Here is a 27423-nt window from a genome sequence, read left to right as displayed (position 1 = left end):
TTAAAAATGTACTTTCTCCTCAGCGCTTTGTACCCCACCATAATCTAAAATGGTATATTCGGAACTCTCGTGCTTCAAACCCAGACCATCTTATGACAGACTCATTGCACTTATAGATAGCCATAGCTGCTGCCTTTTTTGTCTTAGTGATAGCCATGTACCAGCCTGCTGCTCAGTATGCTGCTCCTTTTTGACCCTGATAGTTGAAGTTGTACCTTCTTGAGAAATCAGTGAAGGGAGCATTAGACCCTGAAGCATGGGCATCCACTTCAAGTCCCAGACAGCCAGTGTTCCTGTTACCTGGTGCAAAAGAGCTAAGGTCAGTACTAGCAAAAAATCTGTGCCACTGTCAGTCAAGGATCTGGGACCATGGAAAACCACCTCAGTACCAGCTTCCACTTTGGCGCTGAGGATCGGTACCACCTCCTTACCAAGGCAACACAAGGTAGAAATGACTTCTAGCACCAATCTCCCTCGTCCTGCAAGTAGAAGTTTAAAAACTCACTCTCCTCCTGGGAACAGAGCTCTAAAGCCACTCATGTATTGGGGCAGGTGACGCTGGCACAAGCTTCCAGACCAGTACTGAAGAAGTATTAGACACCCTTCGTGCCTATACCTGTCAGTGCTGGTGCAGACTTTAACATACTGGCTGATCTAATGTTGAGGGAATAGTTATGTCTCTAGCACTGCCTTCTGTAATAGTAATGCTATGGTTGGTACCACTATGCATCTCTATCCTCATACTACTGAAATCACTGCAGATATCAGCACCAACCTTTGGAGGAAGTCTACTTGTTTTCTCCATTACTGGGACACATCTTTCCACCTTCCAATAAAGAACCTTCTCTTTTTCATTCATGCAGGTCAAGTGAAGGTATCATTACAATCTAGGGACACACACTTCAGAGCCCCAACTCATCCACCTCTGGCCTAGCAATGGCCTAGTCAACCATACCAAAACCAGCCTTATCTTTACAGTGCTCCTCCTTAGCCCTATTGGATATATTGGGGAACTTCATCTCACTAAAGCATCCAGGAGCTGATCACCATCTTACCAGTCACAAAAATGCAGAATATTTGCCTTTTGTATCAATTGCCAGACTCTTGACTGCAGAGAGGGAGGAGGAAAAATAGCTTGAAGATGAGGAACAAGTAGGTCTTGAGCCTCCTGAACAACACCATTCATCTTCTCCCAGCGACCTGTCATTGTCTTCCCCTGATGATGCAGTCTAGGCTCTTGTACCAGCTCCTGATGATTTTATAGCCTTTTAGCAGCTATTCTCTTGCATAGCAGAGATCCTCAAAATAGAGACCTCAGTAATTGAAGAAAAAACTCGTAATCTATGTGACATATTGCACTCTTCTGCTTCTGTCAGAATAGCATTGCCAATTAATGAGGGGGTATGGAACAGCTTCTGTATGAGGCGAGATTAAAGAGAGTGGGACTGCTCATCTTGGAGGAGAGATGACTGAGAGGAGATATGGTAGAGGTGTGTAAAATCATGAATGGTGTGGCAAAAGTGAATAAGGAATTATTTACCCCTTCATATAACAGAGGAACCAGGGATCACCCATGAAATCAATAGGCAGCAGGTTTAAAAGAAACATAAGGAAATATTCCTTCACAAAACACTGATGGAGAAATCCCATTTATAGACTTGTTTGCCAACAAAGACACGTGTCCTGTCTTTTACTCCAGAGGAAGCATGAACCCAGGATCCTTGCAAAATGCCTTTCTAACATTGTGGGATCAAGGTATCATATATGCATTTCTGGATGATAGGGAGAATCCGACAGGATACAGCCATACTGATCCTGATAGCTCTATATTGGTTGAAACTGTTCTTTCTGGTTAATAGACCACCTCAAAATGTCTATTCTGACTCTGATAGCACTTCCAGACATATCACAGAACCAAGGTCAGATGCTTCATCCAGACCAGAAATCACTGCATTTGAGAGCCTGGTTGTTGGCTTGTTGAGTGGTTGCAGAGGCTGCTCCTTAAAAGTAAAAGAAATGTTACTGCTAAGCAGAAAAGACACTTATAAAGTACTAGTAAGAAAACTGAAAGGGAAGGATGGGGGAAAAAGAAACCCAGTAATATATTTGTTCTCTTAGCTAAAAAGAACAGTGTTTTTTTACAAAACATCTTTGGTGTGAAACAAAAATACAACACTTCAGACCTAACCAGCAGCTTTGATTCAGTGACATAAAACCAGGGAGATTAGCCTGAAACATTGAACATGGTAAACAGATTAGTAAAAGATCAGTCTTTATAGGGCTAAATTAATTTCTGTTGCAATTCCAAAGAGAGCTACATCAGGGATGAATTTGGTCATTTGATATTTTGTTGTTGGACTATGCCGGACGCTGGTGGCTGATGTGTATCAGTGGTGTATGCTGTTGTAGACCTCAGTCAGTACAGTACAGTAATGGGGGAGGGGAGCCTGCGCCAAGTCCTTGCTCCTGCCTCCTAAACGCTGCAAGCCAGCTGATTGCCCCGGGCAGGGGGGAGGGGGGAGGAGCGAGGCCTCGGCGCGCCTACCCCCCCGTCCCCTGCCTCCTGCTAGCGGCAATCAGCTGACTTGCAGCGTTTTGGAGGCAGGAGGGAGGGGGGAGGAGCCAGGACGCGTGCGAAATAAAGGGGGAGTAGGTGGGGGGGAAAAGAGGCGGGTCAAGGGTAGGGTCTTGGGGGAAGGGGTGAGTAGGGTGACCAGACGTCCCGATTTTATCGGGACAGTCCCGATATTTCCTTCTTTGTCCCGCGTCCCGACCGATGTTCGGTCGGGACACTGGACAAAAAAGCAATTTTGCCCTCCGCTCCGGCGCTCACGCCCCCCCCACCCCGACTCCGCCCCCTCCTTCCCCCATTGGATCTCTCCATGGAGGGAGGAGGTTAGGAGGAGGGTCGGGCAACTACTAGGAGAGTGGGAGGGGAAGGGAAAGTTGCCGCGGCCCCGCCAGGAAGGAGCCGCTGGAGCGCAGCCGAGCGGGAGAGGCGCGGGGCTCCCTGCCGGCGGCGGGACGCGCCGCATGTGCCCACGGCGGGCTGGGGGGGTGTGAGGCTCTGCAGGGCTGGGAAAAGCCCTGGCTCCTGCCCGTTGCCCAGCCTGGAACCCCTCAGGCGACCGGCCGCTGCTGTGGCTCGGCTGTGCCAGCCGTGGCCCCTTGCACGCCCGCGCCGTGGCCAGCCCCGGACTTTGCTTCTTGTCCCCCCCCATGCCCCTTCTGCATCGGGGCCAGCTTTTGCCCTGGGGTGGGCAGCACGTGCGCCCGGCGCGGCTGGGGCCTGCTAATGCCCCCCGCCCCTGCGAAACTGCTTTTTTTTTTTTTTTTTTGCTCCGCCACCATTTTTTTTTGCTCCGTCCCCCCTCCGCCCCTTCCCGCGTCCCGATATTTCATCCCTGTGATCTGGTCACCTTAGGGGTGAGTGGGTGGGCTGAGGGTCGAGCCCCCCCCACCCCTGGTGCTTGAAGAATAGGGGAAGCTGCCACTGCTGCACAACGTGCTTCTCCTAGCCTACAGCACCTTCAGCCTCCTTGCCTGCTCCATCTCCAGTGCCAGTGGGCTGTGTAGGGTAAGGCAGGGGCACCTCCCAACTATAGTACTGTACAGTATGTTTGTAAACACACAGCACGTGCACACTACTCACCCCCCCCCCCCCAGCGATTTACTGTTGCTTTCTGGCCCAACGGCCCTGCTCAGGAATAGGGCTCTACACCAAGTGTTTGCGAGGCCACCAGCTGCCTGCAAAGCGGCTGCGGATGGTGCACAGCAGAGGCCCTGCCTTGCTGTCTTGCTACAGAATAAATAATGTTTTATCTGCTGCCCCCCTTCGCTGGAGGGAGGTAAGAACACAGGGGGTGGCAGCCCGCCCAAAGCAAATGACAGGAATAGCGTTTCAGCACCTGCTTCGCTGTAGCAAGGAGAAGCAGTGTAGAGATGCACAGAACCTGGCCCTGCTCCCATGCAAGTCTGTGAAATGCACAGGAGCTTTGCCATTCACTTTAATGCCAGCTGCATCTCTCTGCCCCGCATGCACACAGCAGAGAGGAGCACAGCCCTGCACCAAATGTTCAGAAAGTTCAGCAAGAGGAGCAGTCGGACAATCCACCCTCTTCCACTTTCTGACTCCACCACCTCAACCAAGCTTCATACTCAGCAAAGATGAATGTAGTATTAAATTGCTTGTTTAAAATGTATATAATGCCTTTTGTCTGGCAATTTTTTTTCCCCTTAGAACCTAACCCTCCCATTTACATTAATTTTTATGGGGAAATTGGATTCGCTTAACATCGTTTCACTTAAAGTTGCATTTTTCAGGAACATAACTACAACGTTAAGTGAGGAGTTACTGTATATCCGTGGCAGAAAGCAAACAACTTTGGTCTGTTGCACCAATGTGAACTAAGTCAGAGACGCTTGGGCAATTGTGGTTTTTTTTTTTTTTTTTTTTTTTTTTTTTGTGTGTGTGTGTATTGCTGAGGCATTAATGTGTTATATGTGCTTTTATTTAAAGCTGGGGTACTTTCCTCATTTCCCCCAAATAGATATTTAATACTGCTGTTCCTTGAAAGGAATATTTTTTTACCAAATGTGTTTGTATGTACATGTTGTACATTTGACACTCTGCAAGGGGTGGTGATTATTGGAAGGATTAGATTTTTTTGGAGAAATATTGGTAAGCATCAATTTCATTGTACATTCAAACCGATGGAAAAAATATTTCCATGGATAATCAGAATTTACAGATAGGTAAAGTAAGAAAAATGCTGTTTGTAAATATCCTTAAACTATTTCTCATTGTATATTTTAACGTGACGTTGACAAATTGTGTTTTAACAGAGATGACTAAGGGGGGATATGATTAGGGTGACCAGATTTTATAGGGACAGTCTCGATTTTTGGATCTTTTTCTTATCTAGGCTCCTATTACCCCCCACACCCTGTCCCGATTTTTCACATTTGCTGTCTGGTCACCCTAGATATGATAGAGGTCTATAAAATCTTGACTGATGTGGAGAAAGTGAAAAGGAAGTGTTATTTGCTCCTTCTCATAAGACTAGGTGTCACCCAATGCAATTAATAGGCAGTAGATTTAAAACAAACAAAAGAAAGTATTTCTTCACACAATGCACTGTCAACCTGTGCAACTCTTTGCCAGAGCATCTTAATGTTGTTAAGGCCAAGACTATAACAGGATTCGAAAAAGAACTAGATAAGTTCATGGAGGATAGGTCCATCAATGGCTATTAGCCAGGATGGACAGGGATGGTGTCCCCAACGTCTTTTTGCCAGAAGCTGGGAATGGGTGACAGGGGATGGATCACTTGAAGATTACCTGTTCCGTTCATTCCCTCTGAAACACCTGTCAGAAGACAGGATACTGGGCTGGATGGACCTTTGGTGTGACCCAGTATGGCCGTTCTTATGTAACAGTTATAAAGCTTTAACTTTTTGAATCTCAACAACTACTGTCATTAAATAATTGTCTGTCCCCCACCCCCATAATTTCCTGTAACTGAAAATTTAGATTGATAAAAATAGAAAGGAAGGCTTAACAGTAACCATTGATATTATCTGTTGAAATTATATATAAAAAAATTAATTCTGCCAGGCATGGGCAAGAGACAGAGATAAGGTGGGTGAGGTAATATCTCTTATGGCACCAACTTCTGTTGGTGGAAGAAACAAGTTTTTAAGCTTCACAGAGCTCTGCCTGAGATCAAGCCTAGTATAAGCAATCGAAGTACATTTACAAAACATTAAGGTCTGAATCACAGGGAATGTAACCTTAACTGCACTGTTTGCTACTAGGCAAACATTTAAACTGTCAAGGTTGTTAGGCCCAAGATTAGCACTATTTTGAACCGTCCTTCCCCCCCAATACCGTGTATACGATGGGATATGTATATTAGTGCAGTTCGTAAAAGTTGTTTTTGAAAGATTCTTGTGATACATGAAGGGGAGCAGGGGGAGTAGCTCCCTTTGATGGACACCTCCAGCCAGCCAGTTAGCTGTAAAATCCCCCTTGGTCTGTTTTCTGCTTGCTTTACCTGTAAAGGGTTAACAAGCAGACTGTAAAAGAAAAGGAGTGGGCACCTGGCCAAAAGAGCCAATGGGAAGGTAGAACTTTTTAAAATTGGGAAAGAAACTTTCCCTTTGTCTGTTGTTCTCTGGGATGCAGGGACTTGGAGCAGTAATGCTGTAAACAGCTTTAAGCCAGGTCTGATTATAGATTATCAATTCATACCTCAAATCTACTTATCTGGAGCTTCAGATATGTAAGTAAAATTAGGAAATGTTTAGTTAGACACCATCAGGTTTATTTCTTATTTTGGCTTGTGGATCTCCTCTGTGCTAACCCCTGATGCTTTTGTTTGCTTGTAACCTTTAAGCTCAATCCCCAAGAACAGCTATTTTGGGTGTTCAATTTTTGTAATTGTTTCTTTTAAGGTCTATCAAAAAGCCTAAGTTCCAGATATATTTTTTTCCTTTTTGTTTTTAATAAAATTTACTTTTTTTAAAAAACAGGGATTAGATTTTTGGTGTTCTAAGAGGTTTGTGCATGTTGTTGGATTAGCTGATAGCCACAGCTAATTTCCTTTTTCTTTCTCAGCTCTTCCCCGGGCTTGAGGGCACCCCACAGGGAGGAATTCCCAAGTCCTCTTTCCTGGGTTCAAAGAGGATTTTTTGCATTTGGGTGGTGGTAGGGTTTACCAAGCCAAGGTCAGAGAAAAAGCTGTAACCTTGGGAGTTTAATACAAGCCTGGAGTGGCAAGTATTAATTTTTAACATCCTTGCAGGCCCCCACTTCCTGCACTCGGAGTGACAGAGTGGGGATTCAGCCTTGACAACTTTTATTTTAGTGACAGTTGCCTTCAGGATGGAATAATTTAAATCACCAAGCAGCAAACTTTAATTTAAATAATTGATTGTTTTGGATGTGTACGTTTCAGTTATTTGCCTAATGAAGGGTTTATTCTCATTGGTTGATAACCATTTTTAAACATTCTGATTTGTAACCAAACATAGCCTTTACGCAAAATTTGGTTAATTTTTTGCACACCAGCAGGACACACCATATCTGCGCACACTAAAGCAATTCTATAGTTTTCCATACACCTAGTCAGCTTCTTAATTTTGAAATTTTTTTAATGTTAGAAAATGTTGAGAGACATGTTTCTTATATACTGGGCAATAAATTTTTATTTGGGATTCACGTCAAGCTGCATTTGAATGGAAATGTGGAATTCAATTAAAATGTACATTTTAAAATTGTTTTTGAGTTAAATAAAACCACCTTAAAAGTGTTGGATACATAAGAAAAAAAGAGTTTATTAAAACATATTTTGCATGTAAAACTATCTGATTTATCAAAGGCAGTTTGAACTGTAGTTGATGAATTGACAGATTGTTTCTGGTCACCATAGGCCAGATTTTCAAATGTATTTGGGTGTCTAAATAACAGGCACCTAATCTATTCACAGACTTTCAAAAATCTCTTTAGGCCCCTAACTACCATTGAAATCAGTGGGCCTTGAAAGCAATAGGAATCAGGTGCCTCACCTACCTAGGTATTTTTGAAAATCTGACTAGACCTAGCTGCATCTTTTGGTACCTAAATACCTTTGAAAATCTGGCCCCATGTCCTTCATCTCCCACCTGGTTTTTATTCATAGAACGGAAGAGGAAAACAAGCCTTCCTGCTTTTTCAACTCCCTATTCGTTTCTCAGTTTTGAATGAACTAGTCCAAAGGAAGATAATTTTCTTTGTGCACCTGCTACCAAAATTGAAACCAAAAATGATTGAGGCAAAAGCTTTTCTGCACAATAGAAACTGGAAGTACTTAGACGTTTGGAAAAAAGTAAATAACGTGCTCCATTGTAAAGAGTGAAAATAATATAGATTCTTAATGCAGCACATGCTCTCATGACATATTTATAAATCTTGAGTTGACTTCAAAAGTTGGTGGTTTCGTCCTGATTCTGTAGATAATTAAAAAAGCAGCACCCTTTAACTCATTCAAATCTGAGGAAGGCTCATTGATAGAACATACTTTTTTTTTTAATTTAAATTAGTACATGTAGGTTCTCATAATTTAAAATTAAATTTCAAATAGGTTTATTGTTTAAAATCATGTAAATAAAAAAGACAATCAGCAAAAATCTAATTAAAATAAAAGATCTGATTTCTAATTTTTTTGCAAACACCCCCTCCCCCCAGTTTTTATATTATATTATTGTAGTACCTAGTGGTCTCAGCCAAGTCAGAACTTCATTGTACTAGGTGCTTTGCAAAATATAGTAAATGGCAGTCCATGCCCGAGGAGCTATGGGAAAGGGATGTAATCAATAAGGCTGCTGTAGCTAACTGTTCTTTAACGTGGGGAAGGAAGAGAGAGTGCTTTAAGGCTTCCAGAGCAATATGCATGTTAATCAGAATGTAAATAAACTGCCTCCATCTTCATTTAATCGCTGATATTTCTCTTTAATCCTTCAAAAGCAAGAAAATTTAGGGTTTAAAATTGACACTTCACCCCTTCTAGTATGTCTTGATGATATTGCAGAGTTGTCTGAAGCAGATAATATGGCAGAGCTAGTCATCTTACAGATCTTGGGAGCCTGTATTTATTGTTTGACGTGTATTTGTTGGAGATTTTTATTACACCACAGAAATTCTTCTACTGTACAGTGCGCTATTTCAGACGTGCTACACAAATTGTATGATTAGGGAAACTGACCAAAAGGTTAAATGGCTTGATTTTTTTCAGAAGAGCTGGTCATTCACAACTCCAGCTAAAGCCAATGAGAACTTGGTGATCACAATCTTTGAAAAATTGGGTCCTAAGTGACTTTCCCATGGCCACAAAGGTATCCAGTGTTGGATCCCAGCCTGCTTCTTAGCTCCCTACCTTGTGCTCAGATCACTAGGCTATGCCTCCTTCTAAAACTAAGTATCAATTTAGTTTTATTTCCACAGTTACACTATATAAAAGACTTAATATGGAATTATTGAGAGAAGGGTAAAAACCTTAACATTAGGGGAATAAAAGAACTAGAGTTCACTATTATCATTGCTTTGAATAAAACCTGAATTTGTTATGAAGGTTTTGGAAGCATATCTTGTTCAGTCTCCGTTGTATCGCTTACAAAGTACCGTTGACGTAAAAGAAATGCACAAGGTTCTGGTCGATTACTTTACTTTATAAAGTGACCTTTCTAGCTGTTCCTTGCAATACCATCCCATGTCTCCCTCTGCCCCACATCTGTGTTCCTTTGTATGTGTGTGTGTATATGGAGAGGAAAGGCAATATCTGTATTTGAGGATCCCTCTTCCATACTTTCAACCTTTTAAAAGCCATTGTTATGATCATGGTGCTGTTATCTACCTGGTCTTAGGGTTTAGAATTGAGCAACACTCTACTACTCTCTTATTAGCATTAGCAGGGTTTTATTGCTCTTCTTCTGCAGCAGCCATCCTTTCCTAGTTCCTGCTGGCTCAGAGTGGGAAAGATGGACTAGAAATGGTGCACTTAACCATAACTATGTGAACCATCGCTCTGATTTCATGAATTATTTGTTTATATCTATCATATATAAATAAAAAGTGCTTATCCCAGGCTTTAGATTCTTTTGCTAAGTTTTAAAATACACAATCCATACAAAATTAATTAAACCTGAATTAAGCAGTATAATTTGATAATTGTTTTCAGAACAAATCTGGAGAGTGTGTCTGTTCTAAGAAATTTAATATTTGGGGGGGGGGGAGAACAATTTTTTAAATAAGATCTGTGGTGTTCAGAATAGAACTTCGCTTGTATAAACTTTTTAGGGCTATTGTCTGGCTTGAATTGGGTCAGTTGTCATGTTATCCTCAAGTAATATTAAGATCTGGGAAGACAAATTTTTTGCAGCCTGTTTTCTAATTGAATACATGCATTTATAAATATCATGTTTTCACTCAGAGCCTTTGTATAACACTGGAGCTGTGGACACTTCTCAGAGTTTTATCCAGATGTACTCCCCACTCCCTGAAATTCCTCACGATGAAAATGCTGCTGAATCATGGGAAACTTTAGAAGAGGTACATTGGAGCTCCCTTATATTACCATTTAAGTTCATTTTCTTTAAGCAAATACATAAGAAATCATTTTTTATTTGTAGGACTTGATTCAACTCAGCCAGCTGGTGACTGACTTCTCTTTACTAGTCAATGTAAGTATTAATCTAAAACTCTAGATAAAGAATTGATAAAGACAAAGGCTAGGGGACTGGGTGGCTCAAATAATTCACTGCTCTACAGCCAAAATGCTTCTGAAATAAATGTAGTCAAACTTCACTAATTCTGGGTCACTGAGAACGAAAATGATGCTTCAAATTGTTGATTGGCTCTAGTTTTCAAGATATGCTATTGGGTCAGTATATACGACCCTTGATTTGGGAATGGCGGAGGATAAGTGAGTTATAAAGGGAAGAGATCTCAATTTAAACCAGAAATGACTAAAATACATCTTTGACTGGATCTATGAATAAATCTATGACTGGGTTTGGACAGTACTTGCTTTTTAGGCAAAACAATGAATGATGCAATCTGAAGCTGGTATTGCGTCATACATGATATGAATTGCATCATGTTATTCCTAGAAGTCATGGATGATGCAATCATAACGAAGCTTACATCACTCTGCTGAACAAATTGCCCTATATCAGCTCTAGAAATCATACAGTGTCATGCTCTCTTATTTGTCAGTGTTTGATTTTTGCAAAGGGACACATTTCTGTTTAGCCAAAGTGAGCAGAGATGCCTCGTACTTGTGTGAACAGTGCAGATAACTTCTGCTATGTTTGTAGTGAAGTGACTTTTGCATCACAAAAGCGCAGTATAACCACTATGGTTAAGAAAACCTATCACCTTTATTTTGGCTGCAAAATTGGAGATCAGGACAAGAGGTGGGCCCCACACATATGCTGCAACACTTGTGCAACAAATCTTCACCAGTGGTTGAACAGGAAAAGGAAATCTATGCCTTTTGCAGTGCCAATGATTTGCAGAGAGCCAACAGATCATACCAGCAATTGTTACTTCTGCATGGTGCCTCCAGCTGGGAACGGTGTGTCAAAGAAGAAAAAGTGAACTGTGCATTATCCAAACATTCCATCAGCTATACGCCCAGTACCCCACGGAGAAGGACTGCTGGTTCCTGATGCATCAGAATCATTCTCACTTGAGTCAGACAAGGAAGAGGATGAAACTTCTGGTCCTGAACCATCAATGTCACAGGACCCACATTTTCTCCCATCCTCCTCCTCTGAACCACATCTCGTAACACAAGGTGAACTGAATGACCTTGTCAGGGATTTGGAACTACCCAAGAGTAAGGCAGAGCTGTTGGGCTCCAGACTACAGCAGTGGAATCTCCTGGCAGGTGATGTTAGGGTTTCCATGTTCCGTGACCGTCAAAAGGATCTTCTCCCATTCTTCTTCCTGGAAGGTGATCTTGTAGCCTGCAACAACATCGATGGTGTGATGGCAGCCCTCAACATCGTTCATGATCCAGATTAGTAGAGACTGTTCATTGATTCATCGAAGACGAGTTTTAAAGCTGTTTTACTGCATAATGGCTATGTTTTGCCACCAATTCCAGTTGGTCATGCAGTCTATATGAAGGAAACCTATGACAACATGAAACAACTTTTGAGGTGCATAAACTATGACCAACATCAGTGGCAGCTTTGTAGTGATTTGAAGGTTGTTGCTCTCTTGCTTGGTCTGCAGACTGGATACACAAAGTACTGCTGTTTTCTCTGCGAACGGGATAGTCGTGCAAGACATTCCCACTACATCAAGAAAGATTGGCCACTCCGACAGTCATTGGAGCCTGGGAGGAAAAGTATTCAGCATCCACCACTTGTTGAATCAAGGAAGATTTTGTTACCACCCTTACACATCAAGTTGGGTCTGATGAAGAACTTTGTCAAGGCCACTGACAAAACACAAGCAGCTTTCAAGTACCTCCGTGGAAAATTTCCAAGGTTAAGTGAAGCTAAGATAAAGGAAGGTGTCTTTGTTGGTCCTCAGATTCGTGAACTTCTTCGAGATGATGCATTTGACCATGCACTGCGTGGCAAGGAAAAGACGGCATGGAAAGCCTTCCAGTTAGTGGCAATAAATTTTCTTGGAAACAACAAGGCAGACAACTACAGGTTGTTGGTGGAAAACCTCCTCAAGGCATACAAAAGCCTTGGTTGCAACATGTCACTAAAGATACATTTTTTTGCACTCTCATCTAGATTTTTTTTCCACCGAACTGTGGAGCAGTGAGCGACGAGCACGGCGAGTGATTTCACCAGGACATTGCAACAATGGAGAAATGCTGTCAGGGCAAATGGAGCCCATCAATGCTTGCAGACTATTGCTGGACAGTGACAAGAGATGCTCCATTTAATGAATACAAGAGACAAGCCAAGAAGCGCCGAGTAGACACTGAATAGGACTAAACTATGTACATAATAGTTTTTTGCCTTTTGTTTCATAATCAATTTTATTTATATAACCCTTTTGCTGATTTTTAAAGTGTTACATAAACAGGACAGATGAAATATTATCATGTAAAGCAACCATAAACACATGAAAAGACCTAGGTTTACAATTTATGATTTAAACTCTATTATCTACACAATATACATAGCCATAAAATGTAAAAACTTAAATATCTTAGAAACAGTAGCCAATCAGTTGTTTTAATTGTCATATTTGAATTCAGCACATCAAAATACATAATAAATAGCACATTTTATCTCTGAAGCAGACGACTTCTCAAAAATTGTAGGCCAGTGTAATTGGTAAAGAGATGGTGAAGACTTCTGTCACTGATTTGAAGTCAGACTAAGTTGCTGCAATTTAACAGCTATTCAGCAGCCTAATATGAAATTGTCTCAGCCCACTTATTAGGGCACAGAAGTCGTATCACATTTTGCCCCTGTTAGTAGCTTCAGGAAAATGACAGTGACTGAATGGAGTCATAGAATGGTCCTTCCTAATCAAGTTTTCAAGGCTGTGAGGGAAGTTTGCACTGTTGATGTCTGTGCTGTATCTCATGTATGGATAAATACTGTAGAGAACTCACGTTTTCAAGTCTGTCAATCTGGCACTTACCATCATTCTTAAATAGTATGTATACATATGCGCACACATCCTTATGCATTTCACTAAAATATAGGCGTGTGGGGGAGATAACAGTACAAAAGCTAGACCCAACCTCTTGGGATTGGTCCTGCATTCCTTTTATATCTGAACTCCCACTAAAGTCAGATTCCCCCCTTTTTTTGAAATCTAGATTTAAGAATAACCTTTGAAGAAAAAGAAGAAGAATAAAAATCAGTAGTGTGAGGATCAGGCCCCTGAGGTCAATAGATAAAACTTCCATTTTGTTAAGTGAGGAACAGGAACATGTGCTAATTGATTGGTGCTAAATGACCTTTAATCATCTAAGCTATTAATAACAGGGGTAAGGAATTTGCTTTACTATCCACTGTCTATCTTGACAGTGACCATTTAAGAACGTTGTCATGTTACACTGCATTACTGTATTGAAAGCCCTCATGAGGTTTTCAGGATAAAGATTTACATTAAATTCTCGAGGAGTGAGTTTTAAGGAGGGCCCCCTCTTTACCCTTGGTTTCCAAGCACCATGTTGCAGCAATTAGGAGCATTCAATAGCACTGGCTTAACATGCTTAATTGCCTCACCATGAGGAGGTCTGTGAAGCTTGCTGAGGAATAACAGACACTAATGCTATTCTCTCTGTGTATCAACAGCTTCCATGCTGCATGCATCTTGACCATTGAGCCCTGTTGATTCTGATCCTTTCTAGGCAATTTTTCTTTGTATCTTGAGTCCCCTTACTTCAAAGAAACTACTGCTAGCTGCTCCATAGTCTTTAATTTTTGCCAACACAGAAGCTGCTGATAGGGATAGTTTTCAATCCAAATTCCTTTGTCAGGTTCCGTTTGCATCATACTAACCATTAGAGAGTGTGAACATTAGAGCAGGAAGTACAACAGTTTTCCTACTGGGTTTCCACACAGTCTCAGCATTTCAGGTTGTGATGAGAAGGACAAGAGAGACTCCACTGAACAAGATTTGTGTTTTTGCTTACTTAGTCAGAACTTCAGGAAAGGATCTGAAGTTTCACCCACATTCCACCACAACATCTCATAGAAGAGAAGAATGAAACTCTGTATGCGCACAAATGTGCCATCTATTCTGTCTTCCCCCTGCTTCATGATAGATTGTGTATGCACAGAAATTCTACTGATTTAATTTACATGGTTTTAGAAATTGTTTGGTTAAATTGGTTCAACTCCCTTATGAGGATGCTTTTAAATTGGTTTGAGAGTCTTATAACAATTTAGGTTAAGTCAGTAATGCATCGTTAATGGTCAGTATCTCTTTCCATCTGGCTGTATGTGTAAAAACACGTGGGTGGAAAGCCCTCCAAACATGGCACCCTAGTCAGTTATCAGTGGTTAAAACTATTGTTATTGGGTGCACATCTCAATACACAGGGGTTTTTTTAAGTGGAAAATTATGCACTGCTCATGCATAATATGGGCCTGACCTCTATACAGTGACTTCAGTGGAGGTTAGCACACTCAGCATCTTTGGAGGATTGATACCTATAGGATTTTCAGACATTTAGATGTGACTTCATTATTTCTAAACCAGGACTTGAGCCATAACCGTGCATATGTGATGCTGTGATATTTTCTGGGAAAGCAGTCAAAGTAAGAGAAACGAGGTGGGAGATGGAGAGAGAGCAGGAGGAGGTGGAGACGGAACACCATCTTCTCAGAACTGTTGTTGCTCTTCTGTTAAAAGTGGCAGAGAAATATGAACCCTGAGTTTGTGTGCCTGAGATACTGCTGTAAAATGAAATACATATTGACAGTACCTTGCTGTTCTATTATGTGTTCCATCCAAGGATCTCAAAGCACTTGAAGAGAAAGTATTCTCTATTCCTTTAAACAAGGAAACTGAGCCCTGGTCTACACTATGAATTTAGCAGCATTAGATCGATTTAACCCTGCACCTGTCCACACAATGAAGCCATTTTTGTCGACTTAAAGGGCTCTTAAAATTGATTTCTGTACTCTTCCCCGATGAGGGGATTAGCGCTGAAATTGACCCTGCTGGGTCGAATTTGGGGTAGCGTGGACGCAATTTGGCGGTATTGGCCTCTGGATGCTATCCCAGAGTGCTCCATTGTGACCGCTCTGGACAGCACTCTCAACTCAGATGCACTAGTCAGGTACACAGGAAAAGCCCCGTGAACTTTTGAATTTCATTTCCTGTTTGGCCAGTGTGGCGAGCTGATCAGCACAGGTGACCATGGAGTCCCAGAATCGCAAAAGAGCTCCAGCATGGACTGAACGGGAGGTACTGCATCTGATTGCTGTATGGGGAGACCAATCCATGCTATCCGAACTCCATTTCAAAAGACGAAATGCCGGAATATTTGAAAAAATCTCCAAGGGCATGAAGGACAGAGGTTATAACAGGGACCCGCAGCAGTGCCGCGTGAAACTTAAGCAGCTCAGGCAAGCATACCAGAGAGGCAAATGGCCAGTCCGGGTCAGAGCCCCAGACATGTGCCGCTTCTATGATGAGCTGCATGCCATTCTAGGGGCTGCCCCTACAACTACCCCACCCCTGTGCTTCCCTCCTTCCCCACCCCTCCTGGGCTACCTTGGCAGTTATCCCCCCATTTGTGTGACGAATTAATAAAGAATGCATGAATTTGAAACAATGACTTTATTGCCTCTGCAAGCGGAGATCAAAGGGGGGAGGGGAGGGCGGTTGGCTTACAGGGAAGTAGAGTGAACCAAGGGGGCGGGTTTTCATCAAGGAGAAACAAAGAGAACTTTCACACCGTAGCCAGGCCAGTGATGAAATTGGTTTTCAAAGCTTCTCTGATGCACAGCGCGCCCTGCTGTGCTCTTCTAACTGCCCTGGTGTCTGGCTGCGCGTAATCAGCGGCCAGGAGATTTTCTTCAGCCTCCCACCCCATCATAAATGTCTCCCCCTTACTTTCACAGATATTGTGGAGCACACAGCAAGCAGTAATAACGATGGGAATATTGCTTTTGCTGAGGTCTAACCGAGTCAGTAAACTGCGCCAGCGAGCTTTTAAATGTCCAAAGGCACATTCTACCACCATTCTGCACTTGCTCAGCCTATAGTTGAACTGCTCCTTACTACTGTCCCGGCTTCATGAGCGATGGGAGCAAGGGGTAGGCTGGGGCAGGTGCGACCGCGCGGTGCTACCGACTGGGAGAGCAGCCTGAGGCAGAAGCCTCCAGCTGGCATGATATTCCAGGCAGGACTGAATCTCCATTAGATGAAACTTAAAGAAGAGAATGACCTGGAGTCATTCCCATTTTTGTCCAGGCGCCCCCGACCAACCTCACCGAGGCCGGCCAGCAGCACCCGGGTCTGCCCAAGCACCCCCGACCAACCTAACCGAGGTTGGCCAGGAGCACACACGGGACAATGATGACGGCTAGCAGTCGTATTGCACCGTCGGCAAGGCAAGGGGATGCTGCTGTGTAGCACTGCAATACCGCGTCTGCCAGCAGCACCCAGGAGACATACAGTGAGCTGAGTGGGTTCCATGCTTGCCATGGTATGTTGTCTGCACAGGTAACCCAGGAAAAAAGGCGAGAAACGATTTTTTGCCTTTGCTTTCACGGAGGGAGGGGGGCCTGACGACATGTACCCAGAACCACCCGCGACAATGTTTTTGCCCCATCGGGCATTGGGAGCTCAACCCAGAATTCCAAGAGACTGCAGGAACTGTGGGATAGCTACCACAGTGCAATGCTCCGAAAGTTGACGCTAGCCTTGGTACTGTGGACGCACTCCGCCAACTTAATGCGCTTGGTGGGGACACACACAATCGACTGTATCAAATCGATTTCTATAAAATCAACTTCTATTAAATTAATTTTGTTTTAAATAAATTAGTTTCCCAGGTCTCAAAGTCTGTGGCAGAGCTTGGACTATAAACTCAGCGCCTGATTCCCACTTAGTCACAAGACCATCAATTCCCATTATTATGTGAATTATGTCATATGTTGTAAGAATCTACCCTTTCCTGTACCTGCTGTTTAGTTAAACTGTAATTAAAAAAAATGCATTTCTGTAGTGTCTAGTACTCCAGAGGCTGGAAAGGCATGGGTGTTTGCCACAGACATTCATTACACCACGTCTGACAGAACTGGGCTCAGCCATTGTGCTAGAAAGAGTGAAACAAAGCTTGTTCTGAGCAGAGATCTTAAATTCAGAACATTTTAAACTGTATGCTGGACAGCCCATTGTGCTTTGTGACGGAATGAGGCTGGGGTCCTGCTGCGGTTTACAAATGAGGGGAAGAAGTATCTCATTTCCAAATAGCAGCTGAGGGAAGCTGCTCACCGAAAGCTCAAGGGGGCTCGCAGTAAGACTGTGACTGACTGGGGAAAGTGGAGCATTTTTGCATAAGTTAAACAAACATAAAGCATAGGATGGATGTGCAATTTCAGTGTATTTTCAGCATAGTCGTGAGATTAGATCTGTAGGGTTACGTTATCGTAAGATAGTTTCATAGGTAAAACATGGCTTTTGGGATTTCTTTAATCCATCAATGAAATGTTGTGTGTCATACAATGTGTGCCTGCCTTGTATCCTCTCTTATTAGAAAAGGAATTGTTTTGAGTATGAAACTCGGCATGAAGAATAAATGCTTGTTTGGATTTATTGGATTTTTCCCTGAGATGCAAATTCATCCATTCATATAACAGTAGATTAAATAAGAATACATTTTCGTTTGCTCTTTCTTTAACCGTATCAATACTCTGTCTAATAGCACTCCATTTTATTACCTAATAGTTAAATTCCTTTTTGTAAGTGGTTTTGTACTTTCAGCTTGGTTTATCAGATGCTATTAATGAACTACCATTAAGGCTGCAAGGCTACAGTGTGTAGCAGATGAAAGCTGCTGTGGGGCCCTGATTACAGGCATTAAAATAGTGTGTATTGGCTTACTGCTGCTTCCCAGCAGGTAACCTCACTCATAATTCCTTTGCATCTAGTATCAGCAGGAGAAGATTGACAGGATTGAAGACCATGTCAACAGTGCTGCTGTGAATGTTGAAGAGGGAACCAAAAACTTGGGGAAGGTAGGGCTCTATTCCCGCTGCTGAATCAATGGTACTCTGCCTCCCAGCAATCTTCTGTATTAACCCAATTGATCTGCCGTCTTTAATGCTGAGGGAACCAGCAATTAAGGAAATAAGGAAGAAATGACACATAGGTAGTGAAAAAAAAATCAATCTCTTGTAATGTTCTATTACATCCAGTCTGCCAGAAAAGAATTTCTCTGACCTAAAGCCTCATTATAAGGTTGTTCTGCTGCTTCTTTCAATGGAATACCTGCAAAAACAGGCAGCAGAGTGTTAAATGATTGGCTCATAAGAGTCAAATGAGTGTGAAATGAAAGGATACCTGGGACACATGCTGCTGTGATACTAAACCACATTTATATCACTAATAGTTGTTGTTAACCCACAAATATAGCATCGCATGTTACTGGAAAGTTTCTGGGCAGATTACAATTCTTACATTTGTTTTAATTATGTAGGCCAGACAGTGGAATATTATATTGCAAATATTATCAACCAATAGCAATGATCTGTTTTCCTACTACACACATGGGATAGCTCAAGTTTGAAGCAGTTATGGCACATTCTCTCTTACTGTGGAATAGTGTATTTTTAAAAAAATGTGATTTGTAAGGTTTATTTATGAACCGAGAATTAGGGGTGTATTGCCAAGAGTAATGAGGGGAAAATGCACATCACCACAGGTGTGTTCTAAACAGATTTTTTTTTTTTTTACAGGCTGCAAAATATAAGCTGGCAGCTTTGCCTGTGGCAGGTGCACTCATCGGTGGAGTGGTGGGGGGTCCTATTGGTCTCCTCGCAGGCTTCAAAGTGGCAGGAATTGCAGCTGCACTTGGTGGTGGGGTATTGGGCTTCACAGGTGGAAAATTGATACAGAGAAGAAAACAGAAAATGATTGAGGAGCTCTCTTCCAGCTGTCCAGACCTCCCTAGTCAAAGTGACAAAAAATCCAGCTGAAGTAAGATTTCAGTATGACTAGGACTGGAAGTAATAGTTCCAGTGATGACGACAGATATGCAATCTTCACTTTGAACATAAGTCTGTTGAGCGGTGAAGTGGGAGGTGAGATAAGTACTGTCAGTCCTGTAATTTTGAAAGCCGTAAGGAATACGTTTTCATCATAAAGAAATATGCAGCCCTAATGAATAATGGGTTGTGTGCCAGATTCACCCCTTATTTTGTATGATGATACTGAAGTGGGTTTAGTTGAGAATCCAGAACAAATAATGAAAGGCTTTGGAGCATTTTTACTAGAAAAACTGAGGGGCCCTAAGGTTTGGAGCACTTTTACTAAGTGATTTCAAAGCTTAGTACGCCTCTCCGTCTTTTAAACTTCACAATTTGGTTCTGGTCAAATGTTAAAAATGACCTGGTTTTACTCTTCATTTATTTGTATGCCCAAGCCCCCATAGAGTCTGGTGTGGCTGTCTTTGCTTGCCTAAACAGATGTACAGGCTGGCAATGGGGCCTGAGGGTTAAGGTTAAATCGCATTGTTTCAGCTGTGGTGAAAGCTTAAGTAAACCCAGCATCTGCTTGCATTATCAAACTAAACCAAAGTAGTGGCGCTGCTCCCCTCCCTTTCCAGAGCACTAAATTCACTCTGCTCTTTTTAAAGAAAAGTTATTTTTTCTATCTTTCTTTTTTATCCATGTCTTCCAAATCCAGCTGGTTTTTTGTTTGTTTTTGTTTTTTTTCAAATCCAGGCCCTTCTCTCCCTCTTCAAACAGCCAAAAAACAAAAAAACCCATACACGCCGGGGGATTGCTTGTGCTAGGAGAGGTAGCATTCCTTGACTGTTCTCCTCCCAGCCTGGCTTTGAAAGCTGCTTTGTGGGGTTAATCCGCTGCCGCCTGTTTAAGAAGCACCTTGCTCAGGTGCTCTTCTCCCTTTTTCCTCCATGTCTTGTTCACAGCCTGCCTCCATCAAAACAGTGGTGGGACAGGACAGACGATCATTCAGCAAAGACATTGGCTGCTGTTTATAGCAATGTCAACTCCTCAGTCCTTTATTCCCATTCCACCTATTCAGCGAAGCTGTAGTGGGGATTTAGTGTCACTTTGTGACATACAACTATCACATCTGGAAGACAAAGGACTGTGAAGCTGGCAATCCTGATGAACTCACCAGTAACTTGTCAAGTGGTGCCATCATTCGGTGATCTGATCACAGTTTCAGTAATGTTGATGTAGTTCAGATGTGGGGGGGTTCACCTAATGCTTATGTATGGACTGGTCAGGTATGCTTCTTGCTCTCTCCAGCCACAGAGCTGTTTAGTTCTTTCTTCAGTTTCCACTGGATCACTTCTGCCAGGCTCTGTTCTTTATTCTTAGTAGACTTTTAGCTCAGCATAGCATTCCTCCAGGACTCAAGGTTTGCTGGTGTTCTCCATAGCATTCTTGCTCACAGCTGCCAATATGGGTAGTTAGCTCTTTTCCTAGCCTGTGATACTGTCTTCCCCTGGAGAGCTGCTGTTCATTTATCCTGTTTGCTTGATTTTCACTAGGACCTCTCAGCACCTCCCATCTTTAAATATATGGCTTTTAACAAGTTTTTAATTTCACCCAACCCTGGATAGTCAATAGTGGTAATCTGTGTTTGCCATCCCCATTCCAGCACTGCTGTTAGAGCCTTGTGGGAAAACACAAGCTATGCCATTGCTTCTTTAAGATCTCCAGTGGTCTCATTTTCCTGAGACCTGTTTGACTGTACAAAATAAACCTCTAAAAAATGGTTACTTAAGTGGAGTTCTATTACACAATGTGGTTCGGTGTTCCATAGCCCAGCAGAGAATTGCCACTGCATCACATTTAACAACAACAAAAATGGAGCTCCACTCAACCCAGGATTTGGCACAGTCTGTGGAAATAATTGTCTTCTAATGGTGGGATTATGGGTTTTGGTGCCTAAATATTGTAAGCAACTGTTCGTTTGAGCACAAGTTTCCTGTATAGGGTATTTCTTAATTACATAATTTATGAATTACATGTAAAATAAAAATGTGAACCCAAATGTGCAGATGTCTGTTAAGTAAGACTTTGCTTCCCTGAGCCTGTGTGTACAAGGATGGTTTTCACAAGTAATCACTAAAATATAAATTGACAAAACTGCATAGTAGAAGCTAAAGTGCCTACATTTATAGAACCAGGCAGAGGGGAAAGGACCTCCTGAGTCATCTAGCTCATTTGCTCATGACACTTAAATACTTTCTTTAAATGCATGAACTGTGACTGTAAACACTGCTGATGGGCTTGTAATAACTGTTACACTAGGCTGTTTCCTTCCTTATCTAATAGTCTTTACCTTTAAACTTTTCCTACTTTTCAATTTTTTTTTAATTAACTAGAAGCCATTGTTTGTTGTAGGACTTTCATGGGACACATTTACTTTCCTTCCGTACACTACGGAACCACTACATACTATTTTACATGGGATGAAAATTTGATGAAGGTGTGGTAGTACCGTAACAGTCTGTAGCTATAGAAATGTAGTCTTTTTGCACCACACTATTCATTGTACTGTTGCATACAAACTCAGTTTAATAGGTTCTCACTTTATGGCCAAAATTATTCATATTTTTAGAAGCAGCAAAATGCAGTAAACAAACTGTCTTTTCATTACATTTTGTATGTATGCAGAACTTAGAATACTGTTAAACCTGCAACACTATAAACATTGACTTGAGAAAAAAAAAAGTTTATTTGCATAGAAGGACAAATGTGGGCTCCCTGAAGTAGCCAAATTAACATTTAATTTTCCATGGACACTAAGAAATATCTAGACTACAAGCCAGGCACTTTTCCCCAGACTAAATAAGGGTTTTTGCCTTCATTTTCTGAAGAGCGATATTTTTATTTAGAGTGGCATTCTGTATTTCCTTTACAGGATCTAATGGATTACTACTTTTTTCAAGTAATTATTTTAATAATTCAAAACACTATTCTGTGTATTAATATTTAAAACAACCTTTTGTTGAATTAGGAAAGTATCATTTGCTATTGTCTTCACCTGAGGAAAATATCTAAACCACTGAAATGTAATGGTGGATGGACACAGTGCCTGAAGTGTTTTTCATCACATTGTGCATCTGCGTAGAGGCTCACCACGATGTGCTCTATATTTATGCTGTACATTAATGTTGAAATTCAGAAGTGTGCATAACTAGTGTCACCTATGTGGTGCCTTCCATGCATGTTACCTGAGCTCAGCCTCCTCCTTCATGTTAAAATATCCACTAAAGAGCAACATCTGCAATGTTGCTTATAGACAATGTACCTGATCTGTACAGACAGTATTGTTTCCCCTTCTCCTTAACCCCGATTGTCTGTCCTTGGGGTTAGGAGTTCTTGAAGGCAGGCTCCCTGATTCTTGTTTGGTTATGGTAGAACCCATGACATGCGTGGCATTTTGTAGCCAAAGTGTAACAGCAGCAGCATTGCCAACAGCGGTTAAAAAAATACTCAACCAGATTCATGAGGGTTTGGGCTACTCTGTTTACTGCACAGAGGATGTAGGACTACATGGTTGCTATGTACTGAAGTGACACATGCATATCCTTAGTGCAGGTAGCTCATGTGCCTCATACCTCAGTACAGCAGCTCCCAGCCAGTAGCACAGCACCAGAACCATTATATAGAGAAAACATACTGGAACATTGTGGAGACCATCGTGAATGGAGGGTAGACTCCCCCCAGCTAGGATCTACTCTCTGACCATCTGTATTATTCCTCACAAAGGAGATGGTGATACCAAAGCAGAAGCCAGGGGACAGAGGATTTAGTAGTAGTGATATCTAGGGCTGTGGCAACCAGGAGAATCATTTGGTGACTTCACTACAAGGGGGGGGGGGAAGGATCTCTCAAAACTTCCAGTGGTAGGCAAGGGCTTGCACTCATGCTACATATCCTTAATAATCACCTAGAAAGGTAGAGGAGGGCCTGGAAATTACATTTAGATTAGGAAAAAATTCAGGGTCAGGGCTGCTGGGGTAGTGCTTGCTGAAGTGCACTGGAGAAATACAAGGTCTGCTCAACAGATAACTTCAGAGGTTCCCAAGTTTTTTGAGAAGATGGTATAAAGAGGAGTGGTTTAAATTTGAGGCAAGGCATCCATGGTAAGTGAGTTTGGGGAGAAGCAGAACTTATTCCAAAGAAGCTTAACCAAAGTGGAACTAGGTGACTGGTACAGAAAATTGTAAGCTGCACAAATAAGAGAAACAAAAATATTAAAATGCCGTTCTGTAAATCAAAAGGATGCCTTTTAGGTGGAATACAGTGTTCAGTTTTGGTGACTCATCTAAAATATATATATCAGACATAAAAGGGGATCAAATTGACAATGAAAATTATTAGCTGAAGAAAAAAACTTCCATTTGAGGAGGTATTGAAAAGAGTAGGGCTATTTAGAGAAGAAACATGAGACATATAAAAGAATACTACAGAACAGGTAAATTGGCAGCTCCTATTTACCCTGACTAATACAAGACTAAAGGAACATTCAAGTAACCTGACAGGCAAATCAACTTAGAACTGATATCAGGGAACACTTTTTGCCCTCTTGCATAATTCACCTGTGGAACTGACTGCTACTGAGCCCAAGAGCTTAGTGGGGTTCAAAATAGGTACATATTTCTAAAGAAACATTCACTGTTCCATTAGGTAGGCTAAAAGTAAATCCTCATAAGTCAACTAATAACTGCCTGGCATTAGGACGTAAGGACTACATTCAAAGAGGGGACCTTAGGCATCACACCACTTAATTCATAGGTGCCCTGCTGCCCAGGGAAAAGCACAGGCCCAAGTTAGGGCCCCCAACCCCCTACACACTGTATGGGGCAAGTTAGGAACCCAAGAAAGGTGGTCACAAAAGTCCCGCTGAGGAGGGAACCACCTAAGCCAATAGGAAATTTATAGGAATACGGCAAGGACTCAGGGCCCAGATCCAGAAAGGGACTTATGCACCTATCTCTTAAGGATTCACAGCCACAAACCCTCTCCTGGAGTTAAGCACCTAAGCAAGGGTAGCCCTTTCTTGTGAAAAACCAGAGAGACACTGATCATAGCCAATGGACCTATGTTTAGGGCACCCACCTGGGAGTCACGTCTTGCTCCAAACCAGGGATTTGAACCCTAGTCTTCCACCTCCCAGAGGGATGCCCTAACCCCCAGACTATTGGCTATTCTCTCCTGGAGTGTACCACAGAGTTCCTCTGTGATGCTAGGCAAGTCACTTAGTGACCATGTATGAAAAGTTCATTAACTGTGTGTTCTTTAGTTTCTGGGTTCCTGACTTGAGATGCTGGAGTCTGATTTGCAGAAGTGCTGCACCTTCAACAGCTGCAGCCAACGGGAGTGAAGTGCTACATAATGCCAAGTCTCTCAAAAATCAGGTGCTGTGGGTCAAATTGGGCAGCCCACATTGTAAGACCCTTGACCTTAACCCCTGGCTCTCAGTTCTCCATCTATAAAATGGGGATATCATCTCTTCATCCTACATGGATATTGTGAAAATAAGCTTTGGGAAGCTTTCAGATACTATAGTGATGAGTACCATAGAAAAGCCCCTGAGAAAAAAAATAATTTTGGCTTCAGAGAAGGGATTATAGAGTAGGCAGTAAGTATGGTCTCGTGCCAGATTGGACAATGGGGATTAAACAGAATACTGATTAGAGGCTCATTAATTGAACACCATCCATCCTGTGCAATGAATGAGGCAGGGTTCAGTAGAAAAAGATAGTATGTGATCATGTAATTCAAGACTATCATACTGCATGGGCAACCTTAATTCTGGCCTCTCAACTTTTGAGTGCTTGATTGTGCAATCTTAAAATGTTCCTTTAACTTAGCTTTTTATGTGCAACAGCATTAAGGGCTCAGGCTCACGAGAGAAGTACAATATAGACATATCATTAATCATCTTAATTTTCTCACATGATACTTTTAACAGTCATGCTTGTTTACTCATGCAAGTTTCATCTGTACAGTAAAATACCACACAAGATTCTGTAAAACTTTAATTTATTCCCCCCCCAAGTATCCAGAATATGCCCTTTTGATGAGAAGAATGTGACCAAAAAAAAAAAAAAAATGAGTACCAGCATAACTATTCACATGGAGAGGAAGAAAATAAAAGCACATACTACCCGATTACACAGAAAACAACCCAAAAGTCCTATTTAATGGGATAGTGCAAGTTAACAGCATGTCTCTGGCAATGATACCTTCATTTGGATTATAGAAGTTTTACAGAATAGAGTTAGATCAAAAGTCTAGACGGGTCTCTGATATTTTACTCTAGCATTAGGAACATAACTTTTGAAAGATGCTGTACAGAATGACCCACCAAACAGATGTATTTACAAGCCCGGGGAGAAAAGAAAAAAAAAAAACCAACTTATTTTTTCAGTTTATCCCAAATAAAAATACACAGAATTATGAAAATATAGGGTTACTATTTCCACCACACAGAAGTCAATGCTGCTGTCTGAAAGGCTTGCAAGATTATTTCAAGTTTTTAAAGTTCATCTTTTTCTCTCAATAAGGTGTACCTATGTTCACTGGGTGCTAGTTTCTGGAACGAACTCTCTGGTGGGCTACTTGCTAAATCTTGAATTGGCTGAAAAAGAACACAAAAGTATGTTTTCATTAAGTAAAGATACTCTTTAAGATTATTGCTTATGAGAAATGAGACTAAAAACAAACAGAACACTAAGTTTCTTGAACTGGATGGAATGAATTTCTTTTATATACTCAGAGAAATAACCTGGTTTAAAAAAAAACCACTTAAGGTTGCTTAAAGGGGAAGGCCCATCCACACAGACCCTTAACATCAAGGAAATACCCAGTTAACATTTCCTCCTTTAACACATCTTCACCACCACACATGAGCCTAGACAGATTCTGATCCTCCTAAGACCCAATCACCTCCAGTGTGTACAGTAACAATACTCTCATCACATTTCTCACCAGCACACTAAATGCAAAAGCTTAACTCTGACCTCAAACTTCAACATATATGTGCATTACTCAATAGTATGGTTATTTTCCTATGGGGAAGTAGGAGGCAAGTACCTTAACCACAAGACCATCCTATAATGCAAACAGCATGTGATCATGTAATTACTTTGTTTCTCAGTACTCTGCAGAAGTGGTTATGGTGCAACAGTCTCATTTTACACATAGATTTGTCCTCATCTAGGAGATGGTGTGGCTAAGTGAATGAAACTTGACTCCATCACATTGATGACCCATGTTCCATTCCCAGAGGTGCCAAATACTGTGCACGCTCAGATCCTCAGTTACCTTGTCTGTAAAATGGGGAGGAAGATACCTTGCTCCATAGTAAGGTCTGTGAAGCACATGATTAAGATAAGAACATTTAGATCTGGACATTGGTGTGGGAAGGGGGAATTTGGTAAAGGAGGTGTCAGAAGGCTGGCATCCAGAACGGGACAGAGTTAAGGATATGTACATGTGCAGTAGCTGTAGTAATAGTGATGTGTGTCGTTCTGAGTAGGAACAGAAGGCATGTACTGGTAGGTGGCTTCATTTTTGATTTCTTAGCTGAGTCCCACACATGCAGTAACAAAAGCAAAATTCTGAACAAAGCTGTCAATATTAATTTCCTAGGAATTTTTTTTTAATGTTTAAGTGGGTTGAGTGAGGGGGATCCTCAGATCAGTGTCACAGAAATGCAGAGATGATGGACAAAATTTTATCTCAAGCTGCACTTCTCTGATTGATAAAACCTTCTCCACCAGAATCTACACCTAAACCATCTGTTTAGCCACAAAAAACGTGTAGTTGCTTATGGAGAAGAGTCTATGTGTTGGCTACCTGCTGCTGTATAAGTTTTCAGTTATGACAAATAACGGCAAAAGTGCCCCTTATCCTAAAAAGTTGGTTAACTATGGCTGTGCCAAATCCACTGGAGATTCTTCTGTCTGCCAATAAGTCAGACTGTCACTAACAAATTTCAAACAACTGCAAAAGATTTTTATTAAAAATGTATACAACACAAACTATACAGACAATTCAAAGGCCACCTGTACATGGAGAAAGACAAATGTATGCCTCCTAGTAAGCAGAGTTTGTCACATACACACACATAATAGCATGGTGCTGTTTGAAGGGTTATGTAACGTATACCAATTGGACACATATACATACTTATACGTGTGTTTTGATGGCATGGGGAAGGAA

The 27423-nt window shown here is 41.8% G+C and overlaps 2 protein-coding genes across 3 annotated transcripts in view; one reads left to right on the top strand and one right to left on the bottom strand.

Moving 5' to 3' along the window:
• Nucleotides 1–21270, top strand: part of STX17 (syntaxin 17) — a 99225-nt gene extending 77955 nt beyond the window's left edge. For both annotated transcript variants that reach the window (XM_054019710.1, XM_054019709.1), the window contains exons 5-8: nt 9969–10087; nt 10168–10218; nt 18136–18222; nt 18943–21270. In XM_054019710.1, coding sequence (XP_053875685.1) covers nt 9969–10087; nt 10168–10218; nt 18136–18222; nt 18943–19182 — 497 coding nt within the window. In that variant the 3' untranslated portion in view covers nt 19183–21270. The remainder of the gene's footprint in view (nt 1–9968; nt 10088–10167; nt 10219–18135; nt 18223–18942) is intronic.
• Nucleotides 21271–25119: 3849 nt separating this feature from the next.
• The window catches only part of ERP44 (endoplasmic reticulum protein 44), a 118839-nt gene continuing 116535 nt past the window's right edge, over nt 25120–27423 (bottom strand). Inside the window, exon 12 of the mRNA XM_054018855.1 lies at nt 25120–25837. Coding sequence (XP_053874830.1) covers nt 25736–25837 — 102 coding nt within the window. The 3' untranslated portion in view covers nt 25120–25735. The remainder of the gene's footprint in view (nt 25838–27423) is intronic.

The sequence above is a fragment of the Malaclemys terrapin genome, chromosome 2 (assembly GCF_027887155.1).
Source record: "Malaclemys terrapin pileata isolate rMalTer1 chromosome 2, rMalTer1.hap1, whole genome shotgun sequence".
Lineage (NCBI taxonomy): Eukaryota > Metazoa > Chordata > Testudines > Emydidae > Malaclemys > Malaclemys terrapin.
Note: the sequence above shows the minus strand (reverse complement) of the source record. Positions and strands in the feature narration are given on the sequence as shown.